We start from the raw sequence: 21,132 nt of genomic DNA, 5'->3' as shown, positions 1-21,132 counted from the left end.
GTGGGCCAGGAGGCTGAGCGTGAGTAGTTTTCAGGGGAGGCTGGGGGTGGTACCTGAGAGCTGGGGTTCATCACCATTCCCACCCCAATAGCACAGGGTGGCCCCTTCCTGGGCACGTTGCTCACTGACCTGGTGATGCTGGACACTGTGATGGAGGATTATCTGGAGGTGAGTCTGAGTGCAGGAGAGCAGGCACCAGGACCTTGAGACTTGGCAGGAGAGCACCCCTCCCCCACAGTCCTCCCCTGCACTGAGCCGAGTTCCCAGCACTTACTAAACCTCTCAGGAGAGTTTCTCAGCCGCCCCTGTGAGCTGGGGTGTCATGCCCATTGTGGGGACCAGTGAATGGAGGTTCCCCATAAGATGCCCATCCCAGTTCCCCAGGCTGGTGAAGCAGCAGAGCTGCCTGGGAGCAAAGGTCCAGGAGGTTTTGTCGGTGCCTGTGGGAGCAACGTCAGGTTCTTCTGAGTCAGGATGCACATAAGTGTCTGAGTAGTCCCTTCCTGTCTGAGGCCTCAGTCTCCCCACCTGTCACCAGAGAGGGAGGGCTAGAAGGTCCCTGAGCTTCAGTCCGATGTCCTCTGCCCCGAGTCTGGAGCCCGGAGTCTGGCTCAGGTCCCAGACCTGTTTTCTGTGTGCCCTGCCCCCTCGAGGTCTCTGGTGGTAGTGCAACATGAGAAAGGGTGAAGAGGTACTAGTTATGGGCTAGTTAAGGGGCTCTTTCAGAGGGACTTAGGCTGTCTGCCTCCCTGGGGAACCAGATCAACCACCAGAAAAGGAATAAGGTGAACAGCTAGCTGTGGCACTCAGTGTGGGTGAGCGTAGGGGAGTGGACATCAGAGATGGCCCTGGGCAGGACACTCCTTGCTGTGTCCCCTGCATCTCACATTTATTGGGAGAATTTGATAACACATAGGGGCTGACATCAAGGACAGCTTGCTGAGGGAGGGGCTACTCACACCCATCTCTGAGAGCAGTTAGGGCCTGGATGGAATTGGAGAGACAGGGGGTTCCCCTGTATGCAGAGGCCCTGACTGGCCCCCACCTCATTCCTCACCCCTCATAAGCCCCTGCAGTAACCCCCACCCAGGCCCTATCTGCTGCTGCACAGGGGGCTGCAAATCATCATGACTTTGAATCTGAGGGGCAGTTTGGGGCTTCTTTTCAGGATATGGAGTAGCTCAGCCACAATGCGAGGTGAGGCTGGGCAGGAGTTGAGTGCGGGCGGGCAGGCAGGTAGAGAGTCTCCCTGGCAGCTGACTCGAGATTTTGCAGCCTTGGCTCCCTTATCAGACCTTGCTGCATGGCCACCCCCAAGGCACCCAGACTCCTGCTACTGGGCGGGCACCTGGAGCAACACATGAGGTGAGGTACGATAGCTAGAACCTATCCTGTTGGCTGGAGCCCCAGTCCTGACTGGCCAACAGAACACTCAAGGCCAAGAACTGGCCATCATTGAGCTCAAGGGTGAGTGTACAGGCTGGCAGTGGCTGAATCCTAAGGGCTCCATTAAGCCTGGACCAAATGTGATTTTGGAGTGTCAGAACCCAGCTCCACCATCAACCAATCTTGTGCTGGAGGTGATCCCCCTCGGCTTTCTGGGACTCAGTTTTCTCCTCTGTGAAATGGGTGATGTGGGGACAAATGGCATATTGACTGACCAAGCACTCAGCCCAGTGCCTGGATCCGAGTGCAGTGAGGGGGGGCATGACCCTAGGGGAGGCCTCTCAAGGTAACCCCTCTCTTCTGTCTAGCCCCCAAGCCCCCAACACAGAGTCCAGATCACACTCCTAAGGGTAGGGCTATTTTGTACTCCTAAGGCCAGCTCAAGGGTGCCCCCTTCTTTAGCAGTGCAGGCAAAGCTGAGGCACTTGGGGTTCACTGGACCAGCTCCTCCTACTCTGGGGTGAAGGAGGGCATTGTGAGCCTTTTCCTGGAGTTTCCATGAAGGCCAGAAGAGGCCCCATCTCCCTGACTGCTTAACCCCAAGGCTTCCTGGGGAGGAGTAATGTTTATTTTTGAAAATAGTAAATGCTAGATTTGAGTGTTATTAAAATCCATTTTCTTTTATAGCCTGAGTTGAGATTTGGTTCTTTCACTTCGGGGCTAATTTAAATGAGATGCAGACTCTCATAGTCCTCCTTGAACTAAAAAATTTTGCAGGCTCATCAGGTTATTGGATGTGGGAGAAGGGAGGGGCTGGCCCTTTCCCTGGCTGTGAAGGAGACCCACAAGTCTCCCTTCCTCAGAGGACACGTTCATTTCATTGTCGTGAACCTGGGCAATGAGCAGACACCACCCCTGAGAAGGCTTGAGATTCAGAGGTTGGAGGGTCTGTAAAGCGGTTGTACGCCAGTGGCATAGCAACATCCCCTGACATTTGGGCGACTTTAAAATTAGCCATTTCCTGCCCCAGACGAGTAGCTTCCTTTCTACAACTTTTAGGGGAGAGGGAACATGTTCTGCTTCTCTTGTTGAGGTTTCTTTTGGCCAACTATTAGGACCTTGTAGTTTTCTGGTTCACTCTCTGGAATCCCGCCAACACTAAGTAGGGATGGGGTGAATGGGGAGAGATTAAACATTGCATGTGGGAAGGACAAGGCCAGAGGAAGATAATTGGCACACGGTCTAAGGGCAGGCAGGACTCTCTATCCTGAGTCCCCTCCTGGGAACCCACGATCAGCTTGTACCTAGATTTGAATCCTTCTGGGAACCTTGTCCATGATCTCTGAATTCTTTTTCCTGCTTATTTCATGTCCAGGGGACAACTTTTGACACCCCTTTGAAGGCTCCTGCAGGGCCTCGTTCCATGAACGTTCATGCTGTCTGGGAGCCAGGACGCCCGGCACCCCTGCACCTCCTTATACAATTCTTGAGAAGACAGAGAGTCCCTAGAGGCCCCCAGCCTCTCTGTCAGGGACATCGTGGCCACTCCGCCCTGGCTGGGACCTGACAGACCACAAACGAATTCTGTTTTGCCGGGATAAGGGTCTATACACCTGGCTGTGGAAAGACCGCCCCCACCCCAGTCTCCCTGGCTGGCCACAGGGACTTCTGGGGCCAGGTCTACAAACAAGTCTAGAAGCTAACAGGGCTGGTGGGTGTAGACCCTGAGGAAAATCAGCAGTCAACTGCCAGACAACTACCTCAGGGGAGACCACTGCAGGCCCCTTTCTTCAGGGAGCTGAGCCGTGAGGTAGGTGGCCATTAATCAGATCTCCACAAAGCATGACATTATAGATAACAATAACTAACATTTATTGAGAGTTCAGGATATATCGGGCCCTAGCCCGAAGAGTGTTTTATGTATGAGTGTTTTATGTATTAGTGCATTTTATCCTCAAAATAATAGTGGATGTTGTAGGTGTTACCCCTTTTTATATGAGAGGGAAAGAAGCACAGAGAGGCAAAGTCATCTAGCAAATGTCACACAGCTAGGAAGAGGTGGTGTGGGAATCCGTCGGGGGGGCCCTCCTGGCACTTGCACAGGCTTCATGAGTGCCTTTGAGTGGCCAGACTTTATACAGACCCCAAGCCATCAGAGACGTACTCCTGGGTGTGAAGAATTTGGGTAAGTACTGGCCCTCTGCACAAAGAGAAACCTTGGGTGGTCTAACCAGCCCCCCACGCCCTGTGCTGCAGACACCAGAGAGCCCCCCTCCTCAAACATGCCTGGGCCTTTCTCCCTCCTGTGCCTTTGCACACCCGTCTCTGCCTCCTTGGACAGGCAGCTTTCCCAGGGATCCCCCGGACCCCCACCCCACCACAGACAACGTGTACATCTTTCTTTGTGACCATGACCCAGGTCGGTTCTGATCCGTTTCTCATCCCAGTGGCCAGGGCAGGGTGAGCTCAGGGTTTGCTAGCTTGCCCTACCCTGCTGGAGGCTGGGTCACAGATTTGCTTCTTTCTCACCACCATGGTGCCTGGGAAGGAGGAGGCAATCAAGACCCTGTTGAAACAGGGACACACTTCCTTCCAGAGAAAAACCTGTGTCAGGCGCTAAACCTTCCTGATACAGAAATGTCGCCACCTTATTCAGTGACACGAAGTTCTGCCCTGTGCTTGTCAACATGGCTGCATCCTGACCACGGAGAGTAGAAATCACGACCGGGCAAAGTTTGTGTGACAGAACTTCTCTTTAGTTCTTGGTCTTTTTACCAGGGGAGTGACTTCGACCCGAGACGTCATTGCTCAGCCCTGGTGCCGTCCCGTGAGCGGCGGATGCAGTGCGCTGTCTACGGCGGACAGCAGCTGTGCATCCCACCGCTCAGGGGCAGCTGCAGGGTAGCCTGGGCCCCCTCTCGGGGGCAGCCATCCCGGAATGGCCTCAGGGCAGTGCTGGGGGTCAGTGTCAGCTCTCTGAGCACGTCAGCAGAATCTGGATGAACTCCCGGGAGCCATGGTCTGGTTTGGATTTTCTGAGCATGACCAGTCTGGGGTTGTTGATCAGGGTCTGCAGCAGGAGCCACCTGGTCCTGGCCCTGGGCGAGACTCGGGCCCCTAGGAGAGAATCAGAGCCCGGAGAAAGGGGAGGGGCCCGCTGTCTCTGTCCTTCTCAGAGGCTGTAAGGAGCACTGCCCGGGAGCTGTGAGGTGTGGGATGAGAGCGGAGGGAAGGAGCCGGACCAGGTCTCCTGGGGACACGAGGGCGGCGGAGGGATGTGTTTGCCCCACAGAGCTGGGTGTGTGCAGGGTTGGGAACAGTGAGGAACACAGTCCAGATCGGTGCTGACAGGACACGACTAACTGGGGGCTTCCCGGCAGAAGGCAGAGCCGAGGAATATGGGTGGGAGAGTTGGGAGTAGACAGTATAGACCCTCGAGGGGGGAGGAGTTGGTGGCCGGCAGAGCTGTGGTACGTACAACTGAGTGCCCTCTTGAAGGGCATCTGGCTGAGGCCGGGATAGGTGTGGGGCCTCAAACAAATGGGGGATGGAGGACTCAGACGGAAGAATGAGAGCTCATTTTGGGGAACAAGAGAGGAGTCAGTTAGAAGGACAAGGACACAGGGCCTCAGGGGTCCCCTAGCCAGGATGGTCAGGTGTTTACTTTCCTGATGTCCTGGGTAGATTTCCCAGGCAAGGGCTGGGGAGGCAGGGAGGCAGGGGACAGGGAACCGGGAACACATCAGGGACCCCGGGACCCTCGAGGTACTCCTTTCCTGGTGCCCGACCACAGGGAAGGTTCCAACAGGAGACTGACCTGCTGACTGATTTAGATCCCCGTATTTGATGACCTGCTGCAGCCTCCTCTCCCTGTGGCCTGCGATCAGGATGTGACAGAAACTGACGAGCACGGGGTTGGTGTGGTAGTGGTCCACGTAGAGCATGCCGACCCACGCGCCGAACCCTGAAACCCAGAAGGCGAGCCAGGCCATGCAGCACACCCCAGGGCGGCGGGGCGTGCTCTTCATGACGCAGCTGCAGCGTCACTCTGTCAATAAACGGTGCCTGTGTGTTTGCTGGGAATCCGGGAAGTCAGCCGTAAAGACCCGGCAGGGTCCCTACAGGTCGCATTCTAATCCATCCCTTTTCTGTGGGAGCTCAGAGGAGCTCCTCTGACGAACGGGTGAGTGGAGGGATGCACATGGGCCAGAAACAGAACACGAACTCTTTCTGCTCTGTAGAAACGGCTTTGTTTTTGGAGTATTTCAACTGAACGGACCATTTTCTTACCTAAGTAAGTTTCCAACTAACAGCACCAGTAATGCTGAGATGTGTTCCTTCTCAAAACTGTCATGCGTTCATAACTCACCTCCTAAGCATTTAGGTGGAACTGTGCTGCCTCTTACTGCCTGACATCATACCCCAAGGGTCTGCCGAATATGCACGTACTCCCAGCCTGAATTCCCTTCTGACTGTCGGGCTGAGCGTGTGTGTGTGTTTTCCTTCTCAGCTTTATGGCCTCCCCGGAAAGATAAGCTCTGAGCCGAAGCGAACAGTGAACTCTGTCTAGGTCTCTGGTACAGGACTTCCGGCAGCTTTTACAAAGGTGCAGGCCCAGCCCTCCCGGGATGCATGGCCATCGGGGGCCGGCCACTTACCCATGTCTGCTCCCTCGTAGCCACGCTGCATGATGGTCCTGTCAATGCGGGCAATGAGCCACGTGCCCAGGATGCAGCTGATGAGCAGCCTGGAAAGGCAGGCGCCGAGGCCCAGCAGCACGTTGTAGAAGAACAGAAAGTAGCTGAAGTTGTGGAATGCCTTCCTGCAATGGAAGTGGGTGGAGGGGCGGTGCCCTTTCAGTATGAGAACGTGGTTGAGCAGACAGGCTCCGGGGTCCCCCAGAACACTGGTCACAGGGCAGGGTGCAAACGTTAGTGGCGACTGTTGAGTTTGATGGGAGCTGTGGGTTCTGAGATTTCATGAGTGATAAGAAATCTCCCGTGGCCACAGCTGGTTCTGTGGTTACAGCAGAGGCTGTGGCTTTCCCACTGTCTGTCATCACAGGGACCTGCCCCCGCTGGGACTGCTCCAAGTCCTCCAGATGAGATTTCCCAAATCACTGCTCGACCGTGTGGTTCCCACTGCCTATGGGATACAGCCCAAACTTTGCACAGTGAATTTCTGGGCCCTCCTGGAAAGGGGCCTTCCTGGCATGGGCGCTTTGTGCCCCTTCCATGCCCTCACCATCTAAGGCCACTTCCTGGCCACCTTATCTGATTCCTACTGTTCTCTTTACACGTCCTGCCCTTTCATGGCTTCCTGCCTCTGCTTCTCCCCATTACTCGTGTTTCTCTTGTGATCCTCTCTCACGCTCTGGCGTCTCCTGTCCCTCTATGCCTGTGTCTGTTGGCTCCCATGGACCACAAGCATCTCACAGGCAGGTCCTGCAGGGACATGCCTTTACCCTTAGGGCCCCTCCTGTTTCCTCCATCAGCATGTGGCTGAGCAGGTGCTCCGGAAAGGACTGCCACAGGCGAGGCACTGTTGTTCCAAGTCAATATTTGCACTCCTTTCGTCGTCAGGACATCTCCTCGAGGTAGGCACGATTATTTGTGATACGAGGAAACTGACATTCATAGATGTTTATAAAATCACACAAGATAAGGAAGCTCATAAGGAGTGGAGCCAGGGAGTTAGTCCCCAGAGCCCACTCCTCAGCCACTGCCCCTCACCCTCCGAGTGCAGAGTCTGCCCAGGCACCTGCCAGCGGTGAAGAGGAAAGAATGAGAGACTGTTGAGGCCGAAGTCCTACATTCACCATCGGCGCCTCTGCCCTCACCTGTTGTTCAGTGCCAAGGGCTTCTGCTTGTCAGTTGCACTCATCTTGGGTTGTAGGAAGAAGCTGGAGGCGATCCACACCTGCACGACCATGAGACCCAGGACAATGGAGACTGTGAGGCTGAAACACAGGGGAGACCATGCTGAGGGGGCTTTGTCCACTCCTCTCAAGCCCCTCTGAAGTGCCCAGTGGCAAAGAGGATCAAGATGCCGATGGCCCGCCAGGCCAACGGTAACAATGAGCTCTGCGCCACAGGCCTGCAGAACGTTTGCATGCCTGTTGTGCAGATGAGAAAACCGCGGCTCCCGAAGAGGAGGTAAGTTTCTCAAAGCTGCAAAGTCGGGTCTTCTAGTTCTAGGCCAGATCTCCAAGGTGCAGGGGAAGCAATGGGGATGAGTGGTTTAACAGCATGGGAGTCAGAAAAAGGAGTGGGGTTTTAAAAGAGCTCGCGAAGGCCACGCGAGAGTGGGTCGACCGGGCAGGCCTGCACGAGACTCGCGGTGTCTCCAGGTGAGCATGGAAGCGAGGAGCTCGGGGCAGGGAGGTCTCCACAGAGCACCACAGCCTGTGTTTGCGCCCCTGAGTGGCGGTGTGGGGCAGAGGTTAAAGGAGGCCTCTGGGTGCAGACTGCCTGGCTGCCCGTCCTGCCTCTCCCCCGTCCCCAGACAAGTTGCTTTGCATCTCTGTGCTCCTGTTTCCCCCTCTGAAAAAGAGGGAGATAATGTAAGTCCCGACCTCAGAGGGTTCTTACGAGAAAAGTCACACAGTGAATTCTCACTGTTGGCATTCACTTTTATCTTCCGTCTGGGTAAACTGAGGCACAGAGAAGCAACTTACCCAAGTCATACAGGTGATCTAAAACCTAAGCTCAGGTCCCCTCTCTCCTTCCACTAGACTGTCTTCCCACTTCACCCCCGTCCCCCAATCTCCCAGCTACAAAGCGGACTTACGTGCATCTGCCACTGACACGAATGTGAGGACCTCGCTGAATAGTGAGAATGGAAATATTTTGTAAATTGTAAGGTTCCTATCGCAATGAGTTGCTCTCTTGGCCCAGGTTTAGATTGGAGCTTAGAGCGTGGGTCCAGGGACTGGTGAGAGCTTAGCAGAGGGGCATTATGAAGAGCAGCTTCGAGGGCCCACTGCTCCCAGGCCCTGGGCAATGGCAGAAAGCCCACCGAGCACTTACATCCCAATGCCCAGCCCGTGGAGCATCTCCAGGCCCTGGTTGTGGATGATGGGCAACACCAGGCTGTACATGATCACCATGCCCAGTAGGCTCTGCATCACGTGGATAATGAAGTAGCCTGTGGGCCAAGGGAGCCGCCAGTCACTCAAGGCCCTTCGTGATCCAGTCACCCATGTCCCTGTCTGGAGCCCTGACCTATCCTCCTCCCAGCGAAGGTGCTGGCACTTCTGTTCATGCTGCTTCTTTTGCCTGGCATGCCTTTCTTCGTGCTGACCTTCTGCTCACCCTGCCAGGTGTGGTTCAAATGTCAACTCCACTAGAATGTGTTCCAGCCCTGCCCTAGGTGTGGACGGTCACTTCCTCCTCTGGGTCATCACCACCCTTGGCACATCCACCCTATGGGCTCAGGACAGGCAGTGGTGACAAATCTGCATGAGCATGTGATTCTCCCTCCTTCCTGAAGGTCCCTCAGAGGCAGGAGCTGGGGCCGCTCCCACCTCACCTGCCTCTCTGCCCACCCACACCAGCACTCCGCAGGGGCCCTGGTGATGTGCACTGAACTGTGCACTGAACTGATGTGCACTGAACTGAACTGGGCCACATGATGGTGCTTACCCCACAGAATGTAGGCTATCTGCCAGCCAGAGTACCTTGCAATGGCCACCTGCAATTCAAAGAGAAAAAGGGCCCCGGAGGGGAGAAAACCTTGACTACCTCTGACCCACCTGTCCCGCATCCCTGTCTTGTTGGAGACCCACCCACCAGCCCACCGTGGCAGGTGACTGTCTTCATTTTACAGGTGAGGAAACCAACCGAGGGCTGCATGTGGGGAGTGGCTGTCCCAAGTCACCCAGCAGCCGAGCGTCCCAGAGCCGAGGACTCTGGATTGCCAGTCCGGGTTCTTCCCACCACACCAGCCTGTCTGAGGTGCCAGAGTGCAGTCGTCGGTAAGCCACTGCGTCTCAGAGCAGAGAGAGGTGTCCGCAGACTTACCACACTCCCTGATGAGGAAGGGCTATGGAACTTCAGAGGGAGAAAGAGTCTATTTCCTGCCCACAACCTCTTCATGTGCTTTCTAGAAAGAAGAGGGGGAGTGAGCAATGTTCATAACCACAGCTCCGCGTGCACCTGGGGCTCAATGGACATAAGCAGGAAGGCCTGGGGAGGGAGATGGCGGGCGGCTTAGCCCCTGGCATTGGTCACGGCTCATGGGATGGCTCCAATTAGCCTTAAAAATCTTAAATTTAATACATTTTATAAAAATAATATATTTAGTCTTAATGGTCACTGTGATATTTGAGACTGTGTACGTGGCTTTTGTTTTCTTCATTTTGCTCTATTTTTTTCTATAGTGAATATAAATTATTTGTGTAATAATACTTTAAAACAGGTAAGAACAGAAAACCATTTTTAATGATATCCCCCACCTCAGAACAACACAAAGGGAAGTGAAAAGGGGGGCATGACACCACACAATGCCAACACCCAAGAAATCACTGCGTGTTTTTCCCTGCTGGTCTCGGACTGACCCTTTTCGCAAAGATTAGGTTGGCGTAGTCAAGTTCACAGTCCAAATTCACAGCTGGGCCCAGCTTCTTCCCTCAACATCCTATCTCCAGCATTTTCTAGGTTGTTTTGTAATTTCATGACCACTGAATTGGGAAGACTTGGTATGAAATAAAGAGTAGCAATACCTCATTAATAGTTTGTATGTTTATTGCATGTGGAAGTAATGGTATTTGGGTCATGTGGGGGTAACTGTATTATTATTTTCACCTCCCTTGTTACTTTTTCAACAGTGTCTGCTAGAAAACTGAAGGCCGCATCAGAGGCTTTCCCTGTGGTTTTGGTTTGCAGCACCAGAGCAGCGTGCGCAACCAGGGACACACACGCCCCCCGATGTATCAGCACAGGAAACTTCCGACATGATGCTCAGAAACATGAATAACCGTGTTTAGCTCAGGGGCAACAAATTGGGCTCTGAATGGAAGACTTGCTTTACACTAAATATGTTCATACCATTTTTTTAAAAAGGGCTTGTCTGTAAGTTGGAGTAATTCTAAGGAAAATAAAAATGCTGGCACAGTGCTAGCGCTTCCTGGTTTGTAGGGTGCTTTCTCACCTGTTGTTTCCTCTGCCCCCTTGTCCTCTAAAGGAGGCAGGCAGGGACCATCACACCTGGGTGACAGGTGTGGGCAGGAGGAGCCAGGCCAGACAGGAATGAGGCCTCCCCAGCACAGGGCACTTGTCTTCCCAGTGCCCTCAGCTGCCCTCTGCCCATATCCATGCAGCCTGCTCTGCACAGTGGTTGTCCCTAGTTGAGGTCAAATGCCTCTGTGAAAATCTCCCAGCCGCTTGCAGACTAATCAAGAAAGGAACAGACATTTCCTTTCATCAGACAGGGCAGGGGACAGCCTCAGTGTCCAGCCCACCACAGTGTCCAGGGAAACAAATGCAAAGAGAGGGAGCAAGGCAGAGCAGGGATGCAGAGCTGGGGCCTCTTCGTGTCAGGACAGTCTTTCTCTCGGATGCCATTGGCAAGAGACTCACCCTGAGGGCAGCCAGATGGTGAGGATGCAAAAGCAGGATGTTCTGGGGGTGGTGGGAGACTGGCCCTGAGCTTCCGTTGAGTCAGTGAGCATGGGTCAGAGACCGAGGCAGAGAGACCATGAGAGGCACAGGCAAAGGCAGAGAGACACAGAGAGAGGGGAGCACAAGATACCTAAACTTCAACTGCTCTCTGCTTGCAAATGTTCCCTATGGACCTGACTGGTGAGGCTCAGTTGCTTGGGCATCATCCTGCAAAGCAAAAGGTGGCTGGTTCAATTCCCAGTCAGGGCACATGCCTGGGTTGTGGGTTCAGGCCCTGGTCGGAATGTGTACGAGACAACTGATTGATATTTCTTTTTCACGTCAATACTTCTCTCCCTCTCTTTGTCCCTCTCTTCCCCTCTATAAAGAAATAAATAAAAATTTAAAAATATATGCTCACTATGTATTGACCAGCACTGACTGCTGTTCTTGCGATTCAGGCACCTGGTCCCCCTGATGTGCCCTTGAGCCGCATGCATCTGCTCATGGCCCAGTGCGATGAGGCCTGGAGAGCAGGTCAGACAGCCAGCAGAGAGGCCAGAGTGTAGAAGAAGTGCCAAGGTCTGGGGTCAAGGGCGTGGTCAGTGGCTAACTGCGTGGGCAAGTTATTGTGTTGAGTCTCAAACATGGGAGTTGAGAGTACTCCTCGGGGTTGTGGTGAAAATCTAAAGGTCCTACACAACGTCTAGATTAGGTAGAAGCTCAAGTCCATCGCTATTTGTTTGTTTGTTTGTTTGTTTGTGTATTGTTTACTGACAACAGGCGAGGCTGTCCCTGGACCCTGCGCGCACCCCTGGCTCCGGTGTGGGCCCTGCGGGCACTGTGCAGGAATTCTCAGAAAACTGTTAGATGTTTTCCTGGTGATGACGCACAAACGACTCCCTGAGCCCATTACCTGTAACAAGCCAAGATGTGGAAGAGGTAGCTCACACACGTGACGGAGGCAGGCAGAATGGTAACCAGCCAGACCCCTGAAACAGAAAGGGTGGCAGGAGGGGCCTCTGGAGATGAGCCCGAAACAGTATTTTCTGAACGCAGAAACTCACATCAGAAAGGGCTGGGAAAATATATCACACTTCCTTTAACACATTTCTTGTGTAAATGCAGTTTTGCTTCTATATTTCTGTTTCATTTTAGCCACACAAACCCTTGAAATACTTTATTTCCTGTACAATCCTCTCCTTTGGTATTAATATTTTCAATCCCATGAGTAATGGGAAGAGAATATTATTGTGTATATATGTTGTAGTAGCTTCCATCCTTGTAAAACTTCACTGGACTTTTAATTGCCAGTTTTGGGGGGCTGGTGACCCACCTGCAGTTAAACAGCAACTACGTCCAAGGATGGGTTTACCTTTGGAGACGTTCATCAGCTCCTTCACCTGCAGAATGACTGGGGTCAGGGTCCCGGTCTGGTTCACGGAGGCAATGTAGTTCTCCAACGTGCCTTCAAACACATCCAGCTTCTCTCTCAGGTACACGAACACGCAGAACTCAGTGACAATGAACTGGGGACACAGAGCAAACATTTCAAAGTCTCATCCGAGTCCAGCTTTTGCCCAGTGTGTGAATCACAGATGGGTCTCTCTTTGGTTTTGAGGTTAAAACTCTTTGAAGTTCAACACTCATCTGAACTAGACTCTGGACACTGGCTATACTGAGATGAATGGGATCGTGGCTTCTTTGTGACTGGGAGACACCCCAAACTCTGTCCTTCCCCCTACAGCATGCAAGATGAGGCCCCTAAGGGGTCAAGGAACTCTTTAAACATCAGTTAAATCAGAGTGAAGTGAATGTCTAGTGTTAAGTAAGGGGTCACCTTGGGGACCATGCCAGTCATCTCTCTCATTGTTCCACTTCTGGCATCTCAGTGACAACCAAATGAAGAAGGTAGCATATCCTGTACACATGTCACGCTTGCTCGTCCCTATCATCCTGTCATCATGCTCCCCACTATCGTACCATTACTTCCGAGTTCCTGCCACCATTTACTTCACCAACTGAACCTTGTTTATCTCTGAATGTGCAGCTCAACTGCCACCATCTGCAGGCAGTTTCTGAATCTAGGATCACTCATCCAACTCCCAGAGCACATTCCCCTTTCTTTTGTCTACCTTTAGATGGCAGGTACTTTCTGCCACATCTTACCTCCTTCTCTTAAACCATGGCCTTCTCCCAGGCCAAGGCTCTGCTAGATCAGCTCCCCTCTCTTCCAGGTGTTGGCATAGTGCCTGGCATTGTAGATGACCAACCAATAAAGAAGAAACATAAAACTCCAAGCGAATTATCCACTGTTGCAGAGGACTCTAGTAGTCCGTTAAAATCTATTCTCCCCTTCTCTGGGCAGAAAGCTAGACTACATTTCCCAGCCTCCCACATGACAGCGTTTTTGCCAATGGAAAATGGCCTTTGAAAACCTCCGATATGCATTTATCCACGCACTTTCCCCTTCTGCTGACTGCAGGTAGATGGCGAGGGTTTTTGAGGATGAGGAGGTACAGGATGGAAGAATCTGGGTAACGGAATAATACACAGAGGATTGCTGCCTCCCAAACCTGAACACCCACCCACTCAACACGGTTATGTGGGCAAAACGAGACATAGTGTTAGGTCACTAAGATGTAGGGATTTATGTGGTACTTCAGCACAACCTAACTGATACAGTCACTTAAAATGTAATTGTAGGATTAATTTATATGGGTATCATCCTTGCACATTTAAAATGAGCAGGTGCCAATTTGGTCTCCCCATTTTTATTCCTCCATTCTGATCCTGCTTTCAACCCCGATGGTTCACCTTGCATAAGTCTGACCACATGAAATGTTTTGATTCTATGCTTAATAAAAAATATACTGATCATTGAAGCCTGAATTATGACAATATGTACAATGTCTTGATGAGGAGGCAAACTTAAATAGCAGCAAAATGAAATAAGACATTTTAATTTTTGATCCTTTTTTGAAATATAGTACAGTAAGTTTATCCATTTTTATTTTGAATTCACTGCAATTATTTATCAAGATTGATTATTCTGTATTTAAATGATATGATTTTATCTGGCTAAGTAACAAGTATAACATAATATTGTCCCTAACTCTGCTGAAATGAATGTTTTGTAGAACCCACCAGTGAACCCATCTGGGCCTGGTGCTTTCTATTTTAAAAATCAATATTCATTGATTTAACTTCTTTAATAGCTGTAAGCCTATTCAGATTATCTATTTCTTCTTGTGTGAGTTGTGGCAGATTGTATCTTTTAACTAGGTTATCAAATTTGGGGGCATAGAGTTGTTCATTCCTTTTTTATTACTCTTGTTCATTTCTTTATTACTCTTTTAATGACCATGGAGTCTGTAATGATGTTCCCCCTTCCATTTCTGACATGAGCAATTTGTGTCTCCTCTCCTTTTTTCCTTAGTCTGGCTAGAGACTTATTGATTTCATTATTTCAAAGACCCAGCTTTTGATTTCATTGATTTCCTTTATTAATTTCCTGTTTTCAATTTCATAGGTTTCTGCTCTAAGTTTATCGTATCTATTCTGCTGCTTACTTTGTATTTAACTTGCTCTTCTTGTTGAGTTCCTGAGGTAGGAGCTTAGAGATTGATGTGGATCATCCTTTATTTCTAATTTATACGTCCAATGCTACAAATTTCCCTCTAAGCACTGCCTTTGCTGCCTGCAACAAATTCTGAGAAATGTGTTTTCATTTTCACTTAGTTAATTTCATTTTTGCTTATTTTTAATTTCTCTTGAGATCTTTTTATCACCTATAGTTACTTAAGAAGTGTGTTGTTTAATTTCCACTATTTTGGAATTTTCCAGTTATCTTTCTGTTATTTATTTCTAGTTTAATTCTACTGTGGTCTAAAAACAGACATTGCGTAATTTCTATTCTTTTAAATTTGTTACAGTGTGTTTTATGGTACAGAATTTGATCTCTTTTGGTAAAATTTCCATGTCATCTTGAGAAAAATGTGTATTCTACTCTTGTTGATTAAGTAGTCTATGAATGTCCCAAATTCCAGCTGATGGACCGTGTCAGGTACAGTTCAGATTTTTCTCCCTTGGCGCTGAGTCCCATGGGGTTTCTGCTCCATTCTGTCATGATTCTCTATATCCACCTATCTGTCTCTTCAACTCAGGGGCAATGCTTTGCCCAGTAACCTCGCTTCTCTTACAGATCTAAGTGTTATTGATTTATTTGTTTGTTTTGATTTTCAATTTATTAGGATGGAATGGCTTTTTTTGCAAGCTCTCTACATATGGAATTGGCAAGCAGAAGTCTCCATAAATAATCTGATTATTTATGAAGAACTATACTTCTTTGACTTACGGAGGTTAAATTTTGAGCCCGCTTTTTAAGAACCACCCCTCCCCTAGCTGCACCCCATTTATAAAACAGAAAAGGATTTGCTCAGACTACTTACGAGGTACAGGCAGATGAAAGCCAACACCACGGTTCCAATCATTCTGCTGGGGAACTGAAAGCAGGGGTCCCACTCGTAGATCCTGGTTTGGAACCAAGACTTTTTTTCCTCTCTGTTAATGAGTAAACAACAAGACAAATTGTGGTCGGTAAACAAATGCCTGGTTCTTCTGAAAATAACTTCATCTCCTCCTCTTCATCTTAGATTTCAGTGAAGAGAAAGAACACTAGTTGATTCCAAGTTTTCATACTCCCCTTATTCTTAAGAACAGAGATTCAGTTTTATTTAGTGCAGCAATTCACCAAACTGAAAGGCTACAGTTTCAGACCTCTCTTACAGCTAAGAGTGACCAAGGCTAAATACAGGCAATTAGATGTGACCAGAGGGACAGTGTGGGACTTCGGGGAGGAGGCTTAGATAGAACCGACACAGCTGGGAGGGGCCTCCATGGCCCTTCCTTCTTTCCTCCTGCCTGCCACCTGAAATGCTGATGTACTGGCTGGTCCAGACGGGAGTTCCGGAATCTACCTGGGACCATGGGCCGCCCTCATGATAGAAACCACTAAAATACCGAAGCAGAAAGACAGGCGGATCGGGAAACTGCCACAGTGAGCTGTCCAGGGTCAGTACGGACTGCAGCCCCAGAACCCTTTCACGTGAGAAACACATCTGTCTCATCTGTGCCACTACTACTTGGTGTTTTTTGCTACATGGAGCCAAGTGTAGTTCTAACGAAGGTACTACCTTTGCCACTGTGACTTTGGGTTAGACATGTGTCTTCTTGGGGGTGTATTCTCTTGTACATAGCGGCGGTGGCAGGGGTAGGGTGATGACTACGATCCCTAAGGATCACGTACTCTCCTGGCCAAGAGCTATGTCCCCTTTTATCGGTAAGGGCGTATGACTTTTTCTCAGGATGGACTCCTTTCCCACCAGCAGTCCTAGTGGTCAAGTGAGGCCACACTGCGTCCTGGTTCCGGGGTAAACATGTGACCTAGTTTTAACCATCACTCTACTCCAGTACCCCGGCTGCAGTAACTGGTTCGGGAGGGGCAACAGACCAGTTTGATCCAACGGGGCTTCAGTTTGAATCATCAGATAGGAAAATTTATCTTTCCTGTGAGCTTAAACCAGGAGGGTATAAGATTAGAGATTCTGGGGTCCATCGGTGGGAGGCAGCCCATCTACCCCGAAGGCTAACCCAGGTAAGTGCAGAGCCAAGAGCGGACGAGGGAAAGAGACCTAGTTCTGATGATGGTACTAAAGCCCTGGATCCATCTATGTTTGAAACTGACCACCACGGGACTTTTAAATTACATAAGGCCATCGGTTTCCTTTTTCTCTCCAATCCCGTTTGAGCTGACTCTCTGCTGTTAACAAACGAGAGTCCCGACTAGTACACAGCACCGCAGTGGTCCTCGGGCCCCACACTGCCGGCCGCCTCAGCGCTGGCGCAAACACCAGCGGAGCCCGACTCGGACCCGGGCTTACTGCAGGGGCGGCTTCCTCAGGAGCTGCTTGACATGCTCTGCCTGGTGGAATTCCAGGAAAGGCTTCTCTTCCTGTGAGAAAAGAGAGAGGTAGACGCTTTGGCTCACAGACTCGTTAGGGCTTTGGTCCCTCTGAGGGGCTACGGCCACAGAGGGCAGGCATCTGGGCAGAACTTGCTCCTTTGGAGTCAGGCATTCCCAGACACCTGTCCTTTAACGAAGAGAAGGGCAGGGTCCAGGCCCCTGTTTACCCAGCGCTCACTTTCCTGAAATGCCGGTGGTCTGGCCTTTCTTGACTCTTCTGCTTGCTGACTGCACCAGGCACTGTTCTGCGAGGTCCTGTGTCTCTTTGAGATTTGGTGAGTGCCCATCATACTCAAAACATCGTTTCAGGAACGAAGCACCCCAAAGCCCAGTGTTTCCACTTCGTATGAACTGGAGGGGTTTCCTTTGCTCATTTCTTATTTTGAAGTATTTAAGAAAACAAACTTTAATGGTATGTTTTAAAATGTTTTCTCTAGGTGTCATGAGATTTCCTAATGGTTACGATTTTGCTGCATATGTTGAATATGGAAACTTGACATGCTGTGAGATGAAATCTGGTATGTCGCAGATGTCGGGTAGAGCACGAAGAATCTGGTTAGAGCCCCGAGCGGTACGTGATGCCAGCAGGTTAGAGGAACAGGGCCTTCCACCCCCAGGCCCACTCTGATTCACCAATTTGGACAGCCACGCACAGATGACAGCACCTTGGTGGGCACTCAACAACGCACCTGGGAGGTTCCAGAACCCCAGGGAAAGTGAAAACACTGAGAATAGAAGCAATTAAGAGAGTAGGAAGAGCGGAATCACCTTACCAATGTCACCTGTCTCCAAGGTGGCAGGGCTCAGTGCATGGAGAGGCCCCTCCCTGGCCTACAGACCCCCNTCAGGCCCCCCCCCCCCCCCCCCCCCCGCCGTGAGGGAAGTGAGAGTGAGGTGGAGGGGTTTTCCACACAATTAAAGTAAGTTGTTATCAACTTAAAGTAGACTGTTAAAGCTGTAAAATGTTTTATATAAGCCACATAGTAATGACCAAGGAAAAGCTGTTTTATATTAAATAAAAGGTAAAGAAAATGGAATCAAAGAATATACCACTACAAAAAAAATCATCACCTCACAAAGAAAGCAAGAAAGTAAGAATTACAAAACCATCAGAAAGTTAACAAAATGGTGATTTTAAGTCCTTACCTATCAGTTTCTTTAAATGTAAGTGGATAAAATTCTCCAATCAAAAGATACAGAGTAGCTGAATGGGTTTTAAAAAACTACAAATATAGGCTTCCTATAGGGGACTCACTTTAGCTTTAAGGACACACATGCGGAGTAAAGTGGATTGGAAAAACGTATTTCATACAAATGGTAACCAAAATAGAGCGAGAATGGCTCTATTATATGAGAAAAATAGGCTTTCAGTCAAAAGTGTCACAAGAGACAAGAAAAATCATTATGTAATGATAAAGGGGTCAATTGCTCAAGAAAAATGTAACAATTGTAAATATATGTGCACTCAACACCACAGCACCTAAATATATAAAGTATTAATGAAGCTGAAGGGATAGATGTGCAGCAACACAGTAACAGTAGAGTTTTAACACCACACCTTCAATAATGGAGAGATAATCCGGTAAGAAAATCAGTATGGAAACAGCAGACTTGAACAGCACTATAGATCAATAAATAAATGTATACAGAACATTCCCTCCAACAGTAGCAAAATACACATTCTTCTTAAGGGCACAGGGACCATTCTCCAGGACAGATCACATTTTACATCACAAAACAGGTCTTAACAAATTTAAGTAGCAAGTATCTTTTCCGACCACAATGGCATAAAGCTGGAAATCAATAACAGGAAGAAAACTGGGAAATTCACAAATGCATGGAAGCTAAACAACACACTGCTGAGCAACCAATGAGTCAGAGAAAAAAAACAAAAGGGAAATAAAAAGTTATCTTAAAATAAGTCAAAATAGAAATACAACATACCAAAACTTACGGAATGCAGCAAAAGCAGTTTTAAAGAGGGGAGTTCATAGTTGTAAATGCCTACATTAACCAAAAAAAAGACCTCAAATAAACAACTGAACTTTATCCCTCAAGGAATTAGGAAAAGAACAGTGGCCAAGAAAGAGCCTCGACAAGCAAACTGTCTGCGCTGCTGTTCTGGCTCTGCTGCAGACGAGGTACGTGACCTTGGGCAGCACAGAGCACCTCTTTGGGCCCAGGTTTCCTGCTAACAGAGTGGGAGGAGTCATCTTAGTGCCCACCACACAGGCCTGTTGTGAAGACCACCCCTGTCGGGACATGTACAGCGCTTGCTTATTACTCACCGTCTGTGGCACCCAGCCCAGGTGGACCCTCAGAGACTTGACAGCCATGTGAAGGAATCGGCCCAGCAGGAAGGACAGGCACAGCAGTGAGGGCCAGTAGAATATGACGGTCTCGAATCTCCCCAAAAACTGCAACAGAAGCAGGCCACTGGGCATGGGGTCTAGATGGGGCGGGGCCAGGCCCCCGGGGAAGCTGTGCACAGGAGCCTGCCTGCCCCAGGCTGCTCCCACCAAGGCCCACTCTCAGAGCCTGGATCCCTGCTCCCTCAGCCCCATAGCAATAAGCCGTGGACTTGGAGTCCAGCAGCCCTGGACTTAAGTCCTAGTGCCCCCATTTTATCTTATACAAAGAGCTTTCATGGCTTTTNAGGCCACTGGGCACGGGGTCTAGACGGGGCGGGGCCAGGCCCCCGGGGAAGCTGTGCACAGGAGCCTGCCTGCCCCAGGCTGCTCCCACCAAGGCCCACTCTCAGAGCCTGGATCCCTGCTCCCTCAGCCCCATAGCAATAAGCCGTGGACTTGGAGTCCAGCAGCCCTGGACTTAAGTCCTAGTGCCCCCATTTTATCTTATACAAAGAGCTTTCATGGCTTTTTTATGATTCAGTATTTAAATGTTCCTTTTAGAAAATACAGAGAGAGAGAATGGGACAGCAGAAGGAGAAGAAAAAGAGAGAAAGGGCGAGAGACAGAGAGACACATCTTGCTTTCTTTCCTGGGATATAGGGCTAAACAGATGGACCAGTCTGTATCGGCTCCGAGAGGGACAATGCATGGAAAAGCTGGAAGGGGTTCATCTAGCCCAAGCCTCCCATTAGCAGACAGAGAAACCGAGGCTACGTGAAGTGGAAGTGAGCTCTGGAATCAGCCAGACCTGTCTCAATGCCCAGCTCTGCTGTTTCTTCATCGTTACTTCACATCCCTAGGCCTCAGGTTCCTCACCAATAAAGTAGGTTTGCTGAGAGCTTCCCCACCTTAGGGGGCTGCTGTGAGCATCAACTGAGAGAATGTCGGTCTGTGAATCAGTACCTTGACGAATGTAAGACACTGTACGATGGAAGAATCGTGAACGGCTCCAACTCCCTTTTGTACACAGGAGGAAGCTGAGGCCCAGAGAGTAGCAGGGGCTTGTCTAAGGTCACACAGCAAGATGGCCATAGTGATAGGACAGAATGCCCTAAACACAGCACAATGGGGACTCACCGGCCCGTGGGGACACTGTGTGATGTGAAGGACAGTGACGACAAACCTGCAGGAGAGAAGCAGGGCTTGGGGTACTGCCAGCACAGCCCCTGGGACAACAGCCCAAATGCCACCAGCCTGGAGTAACTTCCTTGACGGGGCTGGTCTCTGGGCCTCTGTGTATTTCCCACACAGACCGGGCACCCTGCTCATGCCGGAGTACGTGCGACAAAATGCACCTGATGCCCTCGATTCAGACACAACCCCGGATCCACAATGGCAGAGCAGGAAGACCCTGGGAGATCTCATCCTCCAGGGAAGCCGCAGCAGCACAGAGAAGGAGCAGCCACATGGGACCCCTGCTTCCACCAGTGGGACTCTCTCGGCAGTTTACAGAAATGAATTTTTCTACATCTTTGAGTACTGGGACTATTCGAATCATGAATGGCCTCTTGTGAAGCAGACAGAACACTGGCCTGACCTTCTGGATCCTCAAGTGCAGTCCCAAGGAGGGGCCCCAGGGGACCATGGAACGGTTGCTCTGCCTGCCCCGTGCCTCAGTTCTGAGCAAAGGTGCCCTCTCAAGGACAGCTCTCAGGTCACCTCCAGCCCTTCGTCCAGAGGTCAGCAATGGCCAAAAGAATTTCAGGAGGGC

At 50.3% G+C, this 21,132-nt stretch overlaps 1 protein-coding gene across 2 annotated transcripts in view; it reads right to left on the bottom strand.

Annotated features, from left to right (window-relative positions):
• Positions 1 to 4,120: 4,120 nt before the first annotated feature.
• The window catches only part of LOC118979644 (stimulated by retinoic acid gene 6 protein-like), a 40,236-nt gene continuing 23,224 nt past the window's right edge, over positions 4,121 to 21,132 (bottom strand). For both annotated transcript variants that reach the window (XM_037035817.1, XM_037035816.1), the window contains 13 exons: positions 20,499 to 20,544; positions 19,299 to 19,427; positions 16,928 to 16,998; positions 15,437 to 15,548; positions 12,361 to 12,514; positions 11,902 to 11,977; positions 9,408 to 9,489; positions 9,030 to 9,078; positions 8,415 to 8,532; positions 7,226 to 7,345; positions 6,045 to 6,208; positions 5,204 to 5,350; positions 4,121 to 4,503 (listed from right to left, as the gene is read on the bottom strand). In XM_037035817.1, coding sequence (XP_036891712.1) covers positions 4,355 to 4,503; positions 5,204 to 5,350; positions 6,045 to 6,208; positions 7,226 to 7,345; positions 8,415 to 8,532; positions 9,030 to 9,078; positions 9,408 to 9,489; positions 11,902 to 11,977; positions 12,361 to 12,514; positions 15,437 to 15,548; positions 16,928 to 16,998; positions 19,299 to 19,427; positions 20,499 to 20,544 — 1,417 coding nt within the window. In that variant the 3' untranslated portion in view covers positions 4,121 to 4,354. The remainder of the gene's footprint in view (positions 4,504 to 5,203; positions 5,351 to 6,044; positions 6,209 to 7,225; positions 7,346 to 8,414; positions 8,533 to 9,029; positions 9,079 to 9,407; positions 9,490 to 11,901; positions 11,978 to 12,360; positions 12,515 to 15,436; positions 15,549 to 16,927; positions 16,999 to 19,298; positions 19,428 to 20,498; positions 20,545 to 21,132) is intronic.

This window comes from Sturnira hondurensis, unplaced genomic scaffold (assembly GCF_014824575.4).
Source record: "Sturnira hondurensis isolate 20B ecotype Veracruz unplaced genomic scaffold, ASM1482457v3 Scaffold0022566, whole genome shotgun sequence".
Taxonomy (NCBI): domain Eukaryota; kingdom Metazoa; phylum Chordata; class Mammalia; order Chiroptera; family Phyllostomidae; genus Sturnira; species Sturnira hondurensis.
This window is presented reverse-complemented; position numbering and strand designations above follow the sequence as displayed.